The sequence below is a fragment of the Ptychodera flava genome, chromosome 16, assembly GCF_041260155.1.
Source record: "Ptychodera flava strain L36383 chromosome 16, AS_Pfla_20210202, whole genome shotgun sequence".
NCBI lineage: Eukaryota > Metazoa > Hemichordata > Enteropneusta > Ptychoderidae > Ptychodera > Ptychodera flava.
In genome coordinates, this window is record NC_091943.1 from 33180321 (window position 1) to 33199806 (window position 19486).

At 37.2% G+C, this 19486-nt stretch overlaps 1 protein-coding gene across 1 annotated transcript; it reads right to left on the reverse strand.

Moving 5' to 3' along the window:
* Positions 1-855: 855 nt before the first annotated feature.
* On the reverse strand, positions 856-17618 carry LOC139114642 (uncharacterized). Its single transcript, XM_070676480.1, has 7 exons — positions 17474-17618; positions 11734-12004; positions 10610-10752; positions 9652-9771; positions 5460-5726; positions 4952-5157; positions 856-4419 (listed from the first exon to the last, which is right to left on the reverse strand). Exons 1-7 carry the CDS (start codon positions 17577-17579, stop codon positions 4081-4083), a joined length of 1452 nt encoding a protein of 483 aa, XP_070532581.1. The 5' UTR covers positions 17580-17618; the 3' UTR covers positions 856-4080.
* Positions 17619-19486: the final 1868 nt, after the last annotated feature.

The window sequence follows — 19486 nt, forward strand, 5'->3', positions numbered from 1 at the left end:
TGACTCTCAACTCATATTGCGGAAAGTCATGGGTAACGAGAAATAAAATCTTAGACTCCAAAGTGGACAGATCACCTACAGCAAACTCAGGGTAGGATGGCAAGGGGAACTGACAAAGACCAACTCGGTCTGTCTATTTTTCACATCCATGGTCTAGTGTCTGATCACACCGTCGCTTGCTTTGTTCGTGCACCTCCATGGTTCGTGATGCTTTAACTACTTTCTGAACTTTGAGAGCGACATACCGTAGGAAGACAATCTTCGAAGTGTATATAGAATTAGTAGCTCCATAGAATGACTGAATTACAACGCTTGCTATGGGAAGTAGTGGTCTGTTTACGTGTTAGTCAGCAAACAAGCATGCCTAGTCCTGGGAAATACGAATGCATAAACAGTCGTCAATGAGTTCAACACAAGACAAACACGCCAGACAGTGTTGCATTTATTATATTTTATTACTCATCTTGTAAATACATGTCATTTCCCACTACATTCCCTTATTGATAAACAAAAAATTTAACGTCTAAGACATCAGTGTCTTTTCTACTTATCATAATCCAAAAATTATTTTTCTATCATCCATAATCATGCTCTTTCTAACCCTAAACAAAATATTCACATATCTTTCATCTTGTCAAAATACAATCTTTAAAGTAATATTCCAAAGTTTGCTTGAACTTGCATTTTGCAAAGATGGTTTCTCCAGGCAGTTTTGTTTGTTCACTTTAAAGAAAGATATCAGGTCATATTGTTTGGCAACACATTGCATTATGTTCACTCTACAGGTTCCTCTGTACACGGTATTTCACCTTACTGGCATCATGGATGTAAAAAATAGATTTTTTACATCCTTACTGGCATAGACTCTGAAGTGACGGAGGGTCTTTGGTTTTACACACTCTCCACATGTATATTAGTTTAACTGTATAAATGCATGTGAATGAACTATTTCAGTTAGGTGCTATTTTGTTTAAAGACTCTTGACAGAAAGAAATTAACACATGTTCAAACCATAGACCCTCTCAAGTCTGTTCAAACCTGTAATAACTTATTCCTGTAGAACAAAGAGTCAGGATTATGTAATCTTTCTGCATAACAGTAGCACAGAACAAACCAATCAATTATGTTGTTCACCCTATTCTACAGCAAATTGTGATTACATCTTACATATCAAGCATTCCTTACAATCAATGTGTCTCTCAGGGTGAGGTTAAAGTTAACTACTCATAATATTTATATATAATTCATTGGTGTAATCAGTGGTTCAGATTGCTGAAGGAGTGCCAAATTTTTCCAAATAACCAAGTTTCCTTGGAACTCTGGAATTAAGCAGAGAAAAAAACCCATCCAAGCCTCATGATTGGTATTCAGGGTTGATACAAAATTTGAACACGGCAATGTCCAAATCTTATTTCTGTGTGTGCCACAAATATTCAAATTATTGTAATCCCATCGGCAGAACGCTGATAATATTCATAACGAATGATCATGGACTTGTACAGTTTGTCTTTAGTGGATCCGGTTTTATAATATTTTAACAGATCCCACAATTCTTCAACATAAGAACTTTTAACCGGCAAGACTGCACAGCAGAAATGCACAGATACGCATATACATGTATGTCTGCACTTTTGAGGGTCAAAATCTTGTGTCAAAACAGGGCAAAACAAACATGACTTTAAATACATTTGCTTACATGGTGAGCATTACGAGTTCTGCTATATTAATAAAGATATATATATGCTTTTCAAAATAGAAGTTTTACATTTCCAGGAAAATTTCTAAAAATTTCTGAAATAGAGGTTTACAGCTGTCTACTGGATGCCATTAAACAGGCCAAGCAGATTATACTATTCCATCTATACATAAAACACTAGATATTAAATAATACAATTTCATATCATTACAAGTTGGAAGGAAAATAAAAGGGAATTTCACTATGAAACGACAAGCTGTATCATCTTGATACATGAATTTCTGTCAGCAAACCTGGTCTACTTACACAGGGAATAAAAATGGTGCAAAAGATGTATATTTTCTTCTTTTATCGTAAAGTCATCATACTGACTGGCACTGAAGTATAAATGGAATACGGCACAAGTTAACTGGACTTTGTTTTTCGTGGTTACAGAATTGTTCCCAACCATACAAAATGGATACAAAAGATGAATATTAAGTACACTGCAAAAAGTCCTTCAAAGTGTGTTCAAAACCTTCAGAGAAGAAACAGTAACTAGAAAAAGTCTACATTTCAAAATACAGCAAAATCTTTCAAAGTATACTTTGTCATTGAAGTGTATGATCCCTTTATTTAAGCAAAATCTTAGATAAGCGAAGTACAGAAGAGATATTAGGTATTGTTATGTCAAAGAGAGTCATCAGTAAGACATTTAAAATGGAAAAGGGTTACTCAGGACCATGATCACTCAAACAATGTTTATGTATGCCATTCAAATAAATTCACAATGGACTCTGGCAGTCTAGCTTCATGATCTGTGTTTTATCACACCATGGTTTCACCCTGCCTTTCTCAATGTCATCAACCATTGGAATTTTTAACAGGATGGACATCGTGATCACTGGTGTCAACGATTTTCATTGTTATCTGAGATTAAAATCAGTCAACCATCTTGGAATTGTTCCCAATCATTGCTAAATGTCACAATAGCATTTGCAATTGAAAGAAATCTCAGATTACAGATTCATAAATGCTTTCTAAGTTGTAAATGTGCGCTACTGTACAAAGCAGATAAATCCATCACATTTGAAAAAAAAAAATCTGACACAAAAAAAACCCTGTGAACTTTCTATTATCTAGCTTTCATTCCAATAATTGATGTCAATCACAGTTGAGGTTCATTGTTTTCTGAGAGAAGAAATAATAATTAGGAAAATCATTTGTGTATTTTATGTCAGCTGAAGAAACTTGTAACCAAAGGGTCTACAGGGACTTTAAGCCTCACGTTGGGATGCATGGGGCACATATTTATAACATTAAAACCGTAAATCAAATGATAAACTTTCCAGCTAAAATTGAGTTTATGAATGTACAGGCATTTTGTTACAACAGGGAGTAGGTTGGCACGCTGTGAAAAGTACTGCTAGCTCCAGTCACTGCCTGGCAAATTTCAGTGATACTGTTATGTTGGATTTAATCAGAGCTTTGGACAAAGGGAAGAACTTGATTAAAGTTGTGCGAGTAGCCAGCTTTTCTGTGCTGTGACAAAAAAAACGGTGCTTTTGTGAAGGTTGGTAAATGTTACCAAAGGTTCCCAAGTTACATTATAACAGTTCCTGATGGTACAGTAACATACAATGTAGTAATGTTAAGGACAGCTGAACATGCTGTATTTCCTATCACTAGCAAAAAACACCAATTCTCATTCATATCAATATCAATTATCGATTATTTTTAACCAGTTATTTTTGTTACCAAGACATAACACAGCTAAATATGTATGGCAAGCTAGTCCTTTTCAAAATTTCAATGTGAAAGCTTCATGGGTGAGATCAAATTCAGCACTGCTCAATGCAAGAGACACCATTGTATATATTGTTATAATATAAAGTGGAAGTAATCAAAGTTTAATATAAAATTTAGGTCTGAAATATAATGGTCATTTTGTTACAATACTTTGGATCTAGGCATATCAATACTATCATAAATACAGACAGAACAGAAATGTATGTGCCAGGAAAACATGGAATTCAACAAGCTTATATGTAAAAGTTATACAGTTACCTCTTTCAAGTGAAAAGTACTTAGTATAAATTTGTGGTAGCATGGCATATAGAGTAGATCTATTGACTGTAATGTGCATTGTCCAATTTTAATCAGAAGCTGGTAAAATGAAAATGCATATGACACTCAAGGTGTTCTTCATCCTACTGAAATCACAAATCTCTGAAATATGGCTAAGGCTTACACACTTTGCGTCATCATGTTGAGGAAAGTGTTCCATAGATTTATCTCAATCTTGCCCAAAATCATCATTTCTTGATTTCATTCACATTATACAACATCTCAGGCAACTGTGCTACACTGTGAGCACAATGTCTATCAGTCCACAAATTACAATTTTACTCCTCCCTGCCAGTTTTGACGTAGTCAAGCACAGCGTCTCTAAGTCTGTAGAAATCATCCTTTGTGCTGTAGACATGGCCCGTCAAACGACACCAGAATTGTCCATCTTCAGCATTGACAAGGCACTGTACTTTGTATTTCTCCCACAGATCTCTCATGATGGCAACACTGCCATCACCGGTCATGGGATGTCTGTTGGTGTAGGGGAAACCGATGATTCTCATGAACGGAGCATGCATATCTTTGGGGATTTGTAAACGCTCCGTGTTCCAAGCTTTGGTCAGAGTATCTGCTGCCCAGTCAACCAATGGTGTGATGTAGCCATACAATGCATCCTGATATTTGAAGAAAAACTTGCAATTAGAACTTGATGACAACCAGATATAAAAGGTTTCCTAGATTCAAAGTCTCCTAATGTTCGACGACTTTCAGAAAGATTTTACATCAGCCTTTGAGAGAATTTTGTTTTTCAGGGAAGATGATGGAGTAACTGTGTCAGATTTTTCATGATAATCAATATTTTGCCGTGTTGACAATTAATCAGTTAATTTTCTAGGTGAGTAAGTTTCATTTTTCTAGGACTTTCACAGATCTTTCAGGAGTAGATTATGTTTTCAGATCTTTCTGGAAGAATAGACAGTCTACATATTTTCATTACTTCAAAATTACATGTTCACATACATAACGTAGTTGAACAAAACCGTTTTCTCAAACAGTCTACATACTGGTTTGAATGTGAAATTTCTAAATACACTAAAAACGTATGGTAGACTATCATCCAAAACTACGTGTCATTTTCTGCCCCAAACTTTATTTGCAATATCGTCTGTATTAAATATAAACACAATAGACTGAATGACTACTTACCAGACCCCCTATGTCATTGATAAATTTGAGACCATCGCCGGCAGTCAGGTAGACAGTGTAGTCCCTAGTTCCCTGGTAATAGAACTGTTGTCTCCAGTCTTTGTGATAGTTATTTGAAGTGACCACTGGTCTGACATCTTTCTGACGTTTAGGATCAACCCACAGGAAGGCACAGCGGCCAGACAAACACCATTTGTAGATGTTGCCTGTTGAAAACAAACAATATAGTAGCTGTCACTTTCATTTGTATTGGTACACTTTAATATGGCTAAAAAAATTTAAACATGGGTTTTACGGTGAGAATTTTTTAGTGATGTTTCAGTCATACCACAAATGATATTTTTTGTATGGCTAAAAGTGTTTACAAGAGTAGTACTTGTGATGGTTGGGTGACTGTGTCTACAGGTGCTGCTATTGTGAGGGAAATTGTTTACAGGGAGTTGTGTTTACTATGATTGCGTTTACAATGGTGGTTTACATATGTTGTGTATTTGAGAAGTATTCTTACCAGCATAGTAATCAGCCCCTATGTCAGGTACATTGAGTCTGAGTTGTCCAGGAGCATGCGCACCATCTATGACCACTTCAACTCCTCTACTGTGACACAATTCAACCAAATCCTTAACTGGATTTACATAAGTCATGTAACTGACAATATGGTCAATGACAGCCAATTTTGTCCCAGGGTTGGCATCCAGAGCTGCTCTGTATGCATCTATCACTTGTTCCTTGTTCCTGATTGGGAAAGTGATCTTCACTAAGGCAACTTTAGCACCTAGTTGAAAGAACAGACAAAGTATAAGTACGAAGCATGGCAAGAACAGCATCATTTAATTGTAAAATTTACCAATGCTAAATCTTTGATTTTTCCTTCAAATCTACCTGATGTGAAAGTGGTAAAGTTTGCTTATTTTAGCAAAGAAATATTATTTTCCAACATACAGGTGACTGTGTGGCAATTCTAAACCATCAGTTTGTATTACTTGAAACAGAAAGAATTTAAAATATGAACATGGTGGGTCTTCTACTCAAAGAACTGATCTGTCCTTAAATTATTAATTTATGAAAATACCTTGGGAAGGAAAAGGCATTTATTCTCACAACATACGAGTGAAAAATTGGCTCATGAATTTTACATGTACAGTCAAGCACTGTTCTCCATGTACCATTCTATTTACACACTTGACCTTGCCACCCACCTACTTTATACATGTACAACAACCCAAGGGAAATTCATTCTTCAACTACAGATTTGTTCAATTTACTTAAGCATGAACTGGACACAAGTTATACTATCATAGGTGAATGAAGACTACAGTGCATGGCCTTCACACATACACACACCAGGCACGCATGGGTCATCAAATATTGAATTCAAAGATAAGATAGTACTGCTCTCTTACTCTTCAATGCACATCTGTCTTCTTGGATGCACTATCATTTGTCACAGGTGAATGATCAATTAATATGATAATTGACTCAGAAATTAATTAACTGAGAATACACCTGGGAATGAAACATCTGGATGAAGAGACTAATTTCCATTGGGATAAAATGAATGATTCTATATTTATTTAACACACCATTTCAGTATCAATTAAGAACTTGAAATTCAGAAATCCCATGATGTATGCTTACTGGATATGTATGCTTGAATGAGAAACTATACAACATCAAAATAGCAAAGTTAGAATTTCAGGCGCCATCAAATATGCTTTAAAGTTGCAATATGGATCAGAATTGACCTTCATATTTCGAAGATTTGACTTCATAGAAAAATCCATAACAATTTCATTTGCAGATTCGACCATTAACAGGAACACGGGGATGGCTCTAATTTGAGTAAATTGATTTAATTACCGAATAAATTGCTGTTTTGGTACGTACTGTTTGCGAGAGTAAAGCACAAAATTTGAAACGTCATTTTTACTATTTGAATATGTACGCATGCGTATTTGGTGCATGGTAACGGTTTGCGAAATTGCAACATCGTGTCAACATGCCTAGCTAGCCTTCCCACGGGCAAGCGGTCAGGTGTCTGCCCGCGTCCTGGTCTCTGCTGACTGATTCAGTTTAGTAAAAATGGCAGAAATTAGCCCACAATGTCGGCAAAATAAACCATGTTTGGTCAGATCGAAAGATGGAACCAGAAAAAAGAGTGACCGCGACTACTGCACCACGTCGAGGAGGCAGACTGAGTCTACAGTTTCTCGCGAAAGCACCAACGTCGCCACTGTGTGATGATCAACTTCGCTAGCCAGCGGTGTTTTCCTCGGGCAACACCGACCTACCAACACCGTGCGGACCCCACGATTTGTAATGTGAACCGGGCCGTAGTCCCTCCGGAAGGAATAACTTAGATCTGTTAGCATTCATTGATAATCTATATCCTTCAGGTCAAATATGCATTTTTCGGAAACAAGAAAAACTGCAGTTTCCATCATGGCATGGTCTCATTTACGATGCTACGCGTCGATCGACGCGCTGACATGGCCATGCAAGACCTGACTGAGGGGCAAGACAGTTGCCGAACTTCTGCAGTGGTGGATAAATATTATATAAATATATAAATAAATATAGCGTGCAGATACCTCGCCTTTTAACATGAAAAATGTAACAACATGCAACGGGGAGAGGATTGCAGAAACGCTGTCAGGCACGCGGTGAACACAACCAGATCGGTGTACGTGGTCTGGACGCTCGATCGATCGAACGTACACAGTAGGTGCACACTGCGCGGCACTGACATACATGTATATGGGTGAGAAAAATCAATCACACGATCTTTTGTAGAGCTGTACTTTATCATATCGATATACTTATATTTCTGAAACATTGTGATGCTACCAAAGTTAGGCAAACGCAAAATTTACAATGAATTATCATTATATATGTCAAGTTCTGTCATCGTGTCTCCAACGTGCACTCTATTGAGACGTCATCACTCTTGGTGGTACTTGTCACGTGCACAGCAGAAAACGCCAATGTTTTTGTTTTGAAAGTTTGTTTACAAAACAGCTTTTCTAGGCGGCCGAAACGTATCAAAATGAACGTATTTGTGTGCCGGGATTGGTAAGAGGCTTAGCTAAGAAGAGTACTTCAACGTAGTATGGTCTATTTGCTTTAGTTTTACGAAAAAAAATCGACAATTTTGATCCATATTGCAACTTTAAATATTTGGGAAGTACAAGCTGTATTTTTTTCTAATCAAGAGGACACTATCTGGGAATTGTTATAAAATTTTGAAGTATTTTAGTCATGCTGGAACAGAATTTTTACCAAAATTATGTTGAAGGATATGACAACTTAAATGGAAGACACAATCCAAAATAAATTTCTGTCATCTTGTGATGTGTTTGAACAATGTGTGCTTGGTTGTCATGGTGACAGTGATTTCACAGCATGATTGCTGCACTGTAGTTGTACAGATATTGACCAAACTGAATTACTCATTGTCTGCACGATTTTATTGAACTTCGTAATAAAATTCAGTCGACCAAGTAACGATTCATATCTTTAGAATGAATTGCCCTAGAATTACTGTCAGGCAGTTATTAGTTGACACACAATAGTATTCTGATGTTGTTTCAATATGGATTTTATGAAGTTGTCAAGCTTTTTGATTATTAAATCATTTCTAGCACATAAAAGCTGTTGGCACTGCCTGTCAACATTTTCCCCTCATTGTTTTTTATATTATTTTATGATATTGTTTACTGCATAATTCAGTTTTTTAAGAATCTGCCAAATTCATTGAGTTGAGTTGATCAAGTTGGCAAAAATTATTATGAAATTGACAAAAAGTATTGCTCATTGCTGATCCCAGAGTGAATATTCCTTCAAAAAATCCTCAAAATTGTAAAAATGTCTGCAAAGAATATGTACATACTTTGTAGATCCCTGAATGAATATGAACTCTGACCTTGTACTTAAAAGACATATTACGTTCACTGTGTTGAAAGGTTTTTATGAGGTCACTTTGTCAAAAGTTCATCACAATCGGCTAAAAACTTTCTACACATGTAGAATACACTGCCTACAGCTGTACAAAATGAGTCATAGGTTGTATGTCAAAATATTTGCCTGAAATGCATATGCGGTATCAGTGTTTGTATAAAGGTGATCTGTGATTTGTAAATACAATGAATAGCTCATCTTCTTAGACTTGTCACTAGCACTTTGAATTTGACAAAATAATCTGTTTGAATGAAACTGGATTCTCATCAGTTCCTTGACTTTGTTGATCTAGTTCAAGGTCAGTAGCTATTGGCATTACTAAATTGCGAAAATGTCTCAAACAAAACTAAGTTTGTTTACTTCAACAGCTTTAGATGGTCTTTGCGCTGTGGCAGTTTGACTAGTCTACCAAAGAGCTATATCTAATGGGAGGATTGAGCTGTGATGTTGCCATGGAGACAACCATACCACTTCATTTGGTATGAACGTTTATTTGGTAAAGTGAAAAGTAAGACGGTACCTATTGAAAAATGATTAAAATTACCTTCATGTAAAATTTACTGAGTTCATGCAACATTAGCTGCAATGAATGATAGCATACCGGGCTGATTTTCTGACAAGTGATGGTTAAAAATACGGGGTTTTTTTTCAAAATTAATGATTTTCAAATCTGGAAAGCATGATAAGATACTGATTGCTTTGTATCTGTGTCTATGTTAGGGGTGGTTGCTGTGGTAACTCACCATTGAGATCATCACCGCAGACATCATAACAGGTTAAATTGACGGCTGGATATGTTAGATTTGTGATCAGAATAGTATCGCCAGACTTCCATTTCTTGGATCTCAGTACACCATTTATAGCTGTAAAATAAATACATTTGTATGTGAGGTCATGGTTTCTTTCCAAACATTGGGTAACAACCCGCATTATTTACAATTATTTTTCTTATTGTCAGTGTATCTGCTTTCAAATCATATAGTTAAAAGTTAATTTTGATGTGTTGTACTTAATTAACTGCATGTTTCAACGCTGAGAAAGGGCTAGTTTCTATGCAGCACACCACAATACTTAATTTTTCTCACTGTCAATTCATTCTCTACAGAAACAGAAAAAACTTCGACATTAAGGCAATGCATGCATTGGGGGGGGGGGTTCAAAAATAAGTGTTGTAGAGGAAAATGAAATTGCTACTGTTGCAAAGAGTTTAAAAGTACTGACAAAAGACTTCTTCTTTGAAAAACACGGGCATACATTGTGTTTCATTTGTGAGAGTCAAACTTTCAATATTGCAGTCACTGCCGGAAATTGCAGTTTAATTTTGAAGACTATTGAATTCTATCACTCATCAAAAGCAACAAAGTAAATTGAAAGATCATACAATAGAAATGAAGTAATGTCACGTATATTTATTCATGCACTCCATTAACCTTTAAAATTGTGGAAATTTGGAACAAATTTGTCTTTTGTTAACTTTTTCTCTCATATGCAACTGACAGGAAACTATATGGTATATTTTCTACATACAAAACAGACTGAAAGACCAACACAACCACTTAGAAACATGAATGCTCAGCAAGTTCTGCACATGACAGGTAAATGCTAGCATTATGTGCAGACTTGAAAGGTTACAATGGAACCTGTTTAGCGCATCACTGTAAACATCTTTCTAGTATCAAATGTTTTTCATTTTTTTCTCACCTGTAGTAACATTATTTGCAAATGCCAAGTCCTTAGGGTCTGCACCAACAAAGTCCCCAATTGTTTTCAAAGCATCTTCATAGTAACCAACTGTTCGGTGTTTGTAGAAATAATCTGGGGTGCTCTCTGCTTCGTCTTCAAACCTGTTTGGATGGTGAGTTTACAAAAACACACATAATTTTTTGACAGGAAAGAGCAAATGACCTTTGACTAAGGACACAAAAAGGACACAAATTTGTTGAATTAGAAAGTATGTATATATGCCTCCAGGAATCAGAAACCAATCCTAATATTTTTCTGGCCTTAACTTTAACATGGTTATGCAGAAAAGTCTTTCACAACTCTTTCCAGATATAAACCATGTAAAAACAGTCTAATTAAAGATTCAGCGATGCTCAAGATCTAGCCACCTAGCTACATGTAGCTTGTGCAGTAGAGGTAAGCACTTTTACAAACAATTGAAGTTTGAAATTACTGAAAAGATTTGCTTATGCTTACATTTGGAGACCAACCTTGCATGAAATTACATTTGAAAAATCCCCTGTATTACTGTAAACTGCTGTGCACACCAGTGATATGAGATTATGAGATTTATGAGATATACTGGTGTTTTAAATTCATAGATAGTTTATGGAATATAGATTTGGTCACACAGCGGAACAAAACTGGTTGAGAAACATTGAAATTCACAGCTCAAATACCTACATCAGTTGAATAAATTCATTTTGTTCACAATGATAGTAATCTTATTATACTATGATTTATAGTTAATGTAAAAGCGCTACAGTTCTCTGCACAGGACATCCAATAAAACCATATCCTGCGATAACCCAGGTAATTACACAGTGAAATCAAGCTTGATTTTATGGGAGTTTTGAAATTTTATGTGAGTTTTGAAATTTAATGGGAGTTTTGATAGCTTACAAGACAAACAGCTTTAGTAAAATCTAAAATTCATGACAAATATCAATGAAGTAAAACTAAATGATCGGTCAAAATGTGATAGTGGAAGTATCTGTCATTACTTCAACTTAAGCCTGGGTGAAGATGCTTCGATTTGCTTCTGAAATCTTAACACTAGATTTACAGGAATTGCAACCAAGTATTTTGAAAACTACAATTACCATCTCTGTCTTTCCATAACTCGTCTCGGAATGGTTCCACAGGAACAGTGGTTCACAAATGCTGCTTTGCCGTCCAGCAGGAACTCTTGTTCTCTCATTTCCCGGCCAAAAGTGGGAGGGAACTTCTTCACTCCAGAGGAGACTTTCACGTTGTTGTCGTCGTCGCCAATGAGAGAAAGGAGCTGCTTGGCTGCCAAGGCAATAGCAGAGCCAGTTGCCAGGGCAACAACCACAGATTTGGTATCTATACTGTCAGTCATTGTTGAATCACCTGAAATAAAGTTGATGTATAGATATGTTTAAAAAATCTATGTCAGAAATCAGCACTGACCAGATTTACATGTTAGTATGTATTGTCAAAGGTTGAATAACTGTAAAATTCAGTCTACAGTCAGTACATTTGTGTAAACTTTCAGGGTTTCAAACATATAAGATCTTGAAGGGCACTGTCTCATCTTTTGTGTGCTTTATGTAGAGGCATTTGTGAATTATTAAAGTGAATTTATTCACACAAACATTCAAGTATAACCTGCTGGTCTCCTGAAACACAAACCTGTTACTTTTCTTGATAGACCCCCTCCGTCCTAACCCAGTCTGTACAGGGTCAACTTTGTCCGAGAAAACAATATGATCAGAATATATAATGGTTGTTAATGGGGTAAAAGATAAAGGCAACAGCTACTATAACCTATTTCTTCGATGAACAAGGGTGTGTTTAGCAAAATTACTTTTGTGGCATGACATTGACATTTGTTGATGTAATTCAAACCTGACCTAGTTACAGACAGAGGTCAAGACAGCAAGCACATACCATAGACAGCTGGCGCACATCCATATTATCACCTCCATCCAATACCTTTCAGCATAATGACCTTTCCTATGATACCCAAATAGTATGAATAACAGGAACATGTACATTGGCTACCGTGTTCGTAAACTTCAGGCTTTCACAATAACATTATTCAGTGCTAAAATATTAAGATGGCCAGGAAACTGTATGTCAAAACTGATAAAAAAACTTAAATGTTTGATGAAATTTGGAATACTGTTTTATCAGTAGTTGGAAAACAAGCGTGTACATAGCCAATCCATCATTGCAATTTTATTTATTCAGTTCTGCAGAACAGGTAAGAGCTTTGACATAAATTAATTATGATGTCATTACACCTTCGATAACCACAATTATGAGACACAATATCCTTCTTTGCAGGACTGTCTCGTTCTACATCAGTCGATTTCAATATCAGACATAATACTCAGTTCTAAAGATTAAACTTTACATCACCGTAATTCTAGCAAACCATCAATTTATAGGGAGCTAGTATTTAATCAAAGGGAAATGCATGGCTCTCTTCTATTGTACAGTTATACGTTACTTGCAATAGTAAAAGATTGAGGTCAGAGATCATGTGGAGTCTCAAAGAGAAAGCCATTTATGTGCAAAGGAAAGCTTTATTACATGTAACCCACCTTTATTTCGTGAAAGGACAAGTTATCACAAATTGTTCAATTGCTACAGAATTTGTTCCAGGTATCACTTGTTGCTGGTACACTGTACTGAGAGAAGTTCTTAAATTTCTAAAGAAATGATTATTTATGCCATCATCTTATTCAGATGTACTCAGCGTTCTCAACAGGCCGCGATTCCGCGACATTCTCGCGTATTTTTCTGTTTTGTCGCGGATTTCTTGGGCGTGCGCGCCAATAGTGGCGCGCCTTTGAAATTATAAACTTTCGTGGTGCCAGCCGTACGGCCGGCCGGCCGTATCATACAGCCAGTACTTCTCACCATGGACGTAAATGATTGACGCGAGTAATTACACTTCCTGGTTGAAACCGAGGCAATCTGGAGGCAATACCCGTCAGAGGGCGTACTTAAGCCACAGTCACTTGTGATTCGATACATGATGGCCGATGTGTGATGCATTACGTATACCACACAGCAGCCGTCGTGTATCATGTGTATTGAACCACACGAGACTGTGGTAGTCTGACGCACTGGACGTGTTCGCCTTGCATGCATACCGCGCCGGTACATGTCCACGGAATTCGCGGAAGCTGGAGGCGTCATGGGCACGATAAATATTTTCAAAGGCTACGACAACAATAATCCGAACTACAAAAACACAAGAATGTAAAGCTTGTATATCCCTAAGGAATTACATGAACATTTTTCGAAAACAACGAACTCGAAGCTGGTAGCATTATACTGTGAGTTCCGCATGGCAATCAGGGTCTGGACGGGAACGACGTTATAGTGTTCGTGCCGTTGAGATTCAGTGAATTTTTGTTCTCAAAAAATAACGCAACTTTGTCTGAGATAATTTTTAGGTCTTTGCTATGTTTGGAATCATGTATATAGGGAGATACGTGTTGTGTGATGTTATCAGACATTTGCTCCGTTCCTCGCCCACGCGACCTACGTCTGGAAATGATTGACAACTTGCCCACTGCCGATTGATGATATTATTCAAAAAGTAGTTCAGAGGTTTAAATGTGGAATAGTTGAAGGAAAGTTCTCTTATTATGCAAAAAATTATCGATTCTTGGCTTGCGCATGATAAGTATACTGTATATTATTCCAGGCAAACTTATACGTGAGAACATGGACGTCTTTTTTCCATGCTTCGATCAATTGACAAAATTTGTAGCCTTGGCTGGCGACCAAAATTTCACGTCAAAAGTTGATGAGTGTTTACAAACATCATAGGGATATGTTTCCTGATCTAAATAAATGCTGACTTGGCCTGTTCCTTCTGCTGGTTGTGAAAGGGGGTTTAGTGTGCGAAAAAAAACGTAACTAGTGACAGTAATCAACTGGGAGCTGAATGGCTGGACACTCTAGCAACTACTGTTATTGTAGAGGGCCCCGAAATGGACTTTCACACTGGAAAGAACGAAAGTCCCATAGACTTTTTTTTAAAAGGCACTGATATTCAATATCAGTTGATATGTTTACCGAATGTTTACAAAAAAGTAGTTAAGTTGAATGAGTTGTTGAGTCCTTTATTTTTTCCATGCATAGAATAAGGTTCGTATTTGCAGTTTGACTTTTTAACACATTTATATATTGTCTCACAAAAATCATCCGTTGTCCCGCTTTTTTTTGGTCAGCGGGACAAAATGTCCCACAAATTTTTTTTTCTGGTGACAACACTGTGTACTGCCATATTGTGTAATTGGTCACTGTACTTTGAGCTTTGACATTTTTGCCTTAGTTACCACACTCCCGAGTGTTGTCAAGCAATAAAGTTAATTTAACTAAAGGTCAGCATAGCACTGGTGCTCTATATACTGTTACACAGAACCCTGTGTCTAAATTTGATTTTAAAAATTGCCAAACGGAAGATAGTAAATTATATCTCTTCTTGATGTGACATTGTGATCAATATTTAATTGCACAATATTATGCAATCCTACAGCTGACCACGAAGAACACATTGTTTGCATAATATGGTGAAATGACCCTTCTGTAATACGGTGTCAACTGCAAAGGGCTGTTTTGTAATACGACAGCTGACTCTGGAAAAATTCAGCTGGCAAAATTTTTGTCAACTAATCAAAGAGACAGGAAAAAACAGGCCATATTAGGATAATCACAATTATTGTATATAGTCTCTTATAGAACCTGTAGACGAAAATCATGTTTTTTAATTTATGATTATGGGATCTTAAAATGGTCAAGCCTATTCATAAACGATGTCATATCGAGATATATCAATTATCATGTTTTGGAAACAAATCAACCTGATGGAATGGTCATTTAGTTCAGAGAGTGTTGAATACCTGGGAGTCTGTAAATTATATTGAGTTAACCGTCACCCACACTGCCTTCTATTTCCTGAATTATGCAGATAAATACTTTACAATATTTCCGTTAACCCCTTTCCTTATGGTTTAGGTCCTTCCATTTTAATCAAAACAATAGGGATTTACCAAACTGTTGAGGTGGGTGGGGGGTTAAGCACAGAAACTGCCTATCAAAGATGGTTTCAGGGATGATACGATTGATATAAGCGAGAAGCTTGCTGACCTGTGACACTGACACACTTTCTCAGTGTACTTTGTCTGGTTCAGCAGTCATTTCATTCCAATGACCTCCTGTACAGTATGTAGGGCATCAAAGGGCTTGATGATGTCACTTCATGAATAATGTATATGACCTAGGGTCGCCAGCACACCAGTGCGTGGAAATCTCCTACATCGTGTACCGGTACATGTGCATGTGTGGGAAGGTCAAGAGTCTGAGCATGCACACTGATTGCAAAAGTCCATTGAAAGACTTCCAGACGGTCAGCAGAGTGGACTTTCAACCTTTCTCACAAACTTTCAAGATAGACTGATAATGGTAAGACACGTCCGACTGCATGCATTGGCCAGAATCCCTACAGCTTTATGTAACTGTGTGTAACATTGTCTATTCTTATGGTGGAAAAGGGATCTCCGTGGTCATGGCAGTAACAAGCAAATATCCAAAAACGAAAACCACTAAAAATCTATGCATAAGGTCAGATCTATGATTTTGGTACACAAGTAAAATTAACAGTCCTGTTTTGACGACTTCAGCAAAAGTACAAAATGACAATTAAGTTGCTCATTTATGGCAGTTTTTTCATGGCAAGAAAAAACCTTAAATCAAGAAGAATAAAAAATTGCTGTAAAATATTAGTGTCTTGCACAACCTGTGCGGCATGAGCGGTCATTCATATTTATCCAGGAAGCAGTCCGCTATATTCACAATCACTATATATATTGATGATTGACAAAGTCGTTTTCGTCTGATCATTGTCTTCTCTGTCAGTCAGGTTACAGGAATATTTTGTCAAATACTTTTTCAACAAGTTAAATGGCGCCAACAGTATCATTGTCTTCAATATAAAATCAGTAACAATGATGTGAGACTCAGCAAGTTCAAACAGCAGGACAACATGCCGCGCCGCGTGTACCTTCTTTACTTCAACTTGTGAAAGCTAAGAAATTTATACATATGATCCGGTACATTGTGCAAGACGACACTTCCTTAATTATGAATGTGACAATTTTTTTGCAAAACAAAGGGGTAAAATTACCTGTTGAAGTCCATTGTGTAAATAGGACGAGAAAATTGAATATTCCAGACGTTATAGTCGCAAATATATGTAATTCCTACATCCAGGTTTTACCTCCGAGTAACACTAACAGAGTAACAAAAACTACAACATATGCCATGGCCAATATTAATAAAATCTCCAACATGACAGTTGAGTAACAGGGTTTTTACCTTCGTAAGGAGGGTTTCTACTGGACCAAAACATTAATGATTATTATCCAGGGATGATAAACACATAGTGATGTGACATGACGCTACTGTATTGATTATCCCTGCACTTGACTTTAGAGTCTTGACAATGGAACCATAGAACGCGAGCCGTTTATTCTATTTCTAACCCCAGTTTATAAAATTACATCATTAATTAGGACGGTCCCGAAAATCAGGTCTGCGTAAATAATCGCACTATTTTACCGGTGATTTGAGTTTTTTCAATACTAGACGCTATATTTTCGGAAAAGGGTTTGATACATAGTGACCATCTCATGGTAGTCACCGGCATTTGGCCTGTCAAGATCCGCATTCAAAGGGCTCACAACTGCCGGATCAGCAATAAAGCGCGACGCTCTCTAATAAACTTGTACTTTTTGTATATTTTGCTGTGAGAAAAGTCCTCTTTGATAAATTCTTTCTCAAAATTGAAAAACTTACCGAGTGTTCCTAAGAAAATTAATGAACATTCACCAGTTTCTAGCGCGAGAACTGCAACGACTGCCGCTGTCGACCTGTCTGTACAGTTTGCAGTTTTGCTGATCATACACCGTACTTTTCCACTCCTAAACGGGAGCGTGTTCTTATGTTGACCTTTGACCTACCCTGGATTTCAAACAGAAACGCAAGCCGTGGAAGCCGTGCAGCGACTGGCATTATTAATTGTAGAGGGCGGTATGCAAGCGTGACAGCTGTTTACTTGCGCTTGAAACCACACAATAGCGATCAACCCAATAATTTTTTATCCAACACTTTTTTATATTTTTGCCATTGATAGATAAATTAGCGCCAAGAAAATTGAGCGAGAAGCGACATAGGTCGCCTGACTAGTCATAGGTTACTGAGTATTATTAAAAAGCGTCAGCGCATTTCTTCGAATTTCGAAAGTTATCTAGGGCCTATAGGTTGATGAAATTAGGTCTCATGCGTTCTGTATACTGGATTTGAACAAAATATCTAGGAAACCTATCACCTGCAATTAATCACACGTGATCTATACACCAACCGTACTCTAGCTTTTATGTTTAGAAGGACAAAAACGGAAATACTTCGAATAGTTTACCATTTTGATTTTACACTCTGAAATTCATTATTTTGTTACAAGTCAGAAGTTTCACATTTCTCAAACAACATATTTTTTTTTCATTTTACATAATATTGATATTTCTATGATGAGTAGTGTACGGATGAAAGAAAGGGGTCACGAGACCACCTTGTGAAGTGTACTCCACGGTACTGTCACGGTGCAGCCCTCCGAATGGATTTTTCATTTTAAGCAATTTGAGTTATCACTGATTTTTTCAACTTTTTTAAAGGAGAATAAGTATTTTTGTATATTTTACTCATCCTTCAAAGCGAAAATATCATTCAACGGTCCTTAGAAGAGAAAAAGCAAAATTTGCTATTTGATTTGTGGGTGTACGAGTAAGCAGTTTTCCTTTATATGAAGATAAATTACCCATGCTGCATTGCAACAGGCCATATGAGAAATGACGTATAGTTTTCTTATATGCTTACAAGTCTGAAAGGTTGTAAATTTTACGACATATGACGACAATGCATCCACATCTCTCGTAATCGCCGCAAGAAAGTGCACTACTTCTGGTGAGTGACGTATGAAGTGGATCATCGATCATCTCTATAAGATGAACTAAATCTAGAAACGACCGGCATATTTCCGAAGCACTAGAAATAGACTTGTTGTGTTGATAATTTGCTGTTTGTGTGGCGTTTTCGCGTCGTGGTCGCCAGTGTAGTCGCAAGTAATGGAATGGAAGTACCCCCCCTCCCCGGGAGTCGCCAAAGTACACTGCGTTGACATGAGCTTGCATGGTTTACAACAGTAACGATCGCCTGAAATGAATATGTTTTATTGGTTCACGTCTCATTTGCATGTAACTAACAAGAACAACTATGCTTTCTAAAAATGTAAACAGTAAAATATTGGGGCGGGAGGTGGGGACGCTAAATGAATCCCGTGAAGATCACAGATGACTTCGCAGCAATTTATCATGTCAACTCCTCCCACTCAGGCTATCGGCAGAACGGCAGGTTTTTATCCTTCACGTATCAGCGGGTGGAGAAACTGGTGCACCGGCTGGCAATTGTGTAGAGGGGAGGGGGCATGTTGGAGACTCATTTTGGAGGAGACAAATTCAAATTTTGAAACGAGGGGTTCGCGAGGGCCGTCAGAGTTTACGATGACAGTAGGGAGAGCAAAAAAACAGTGGGCAGTAATTTTTCATCACTAACCGAGAGTACAGTGGCGAAGAGCTTTCACTTTCCGTATCTTTTATCGTAGGAAACGTAGAAGTATCTCCGAAATACATGAAAAATGTCTCTAATATAATAGTACAATGTATTGCAATTCGCTGTTGACTGCCACTGGACACTTTTATTCAAGTTCATAATGTCCCCCATCGGGATACCATTGAGAGGTCGTCTAGACACACA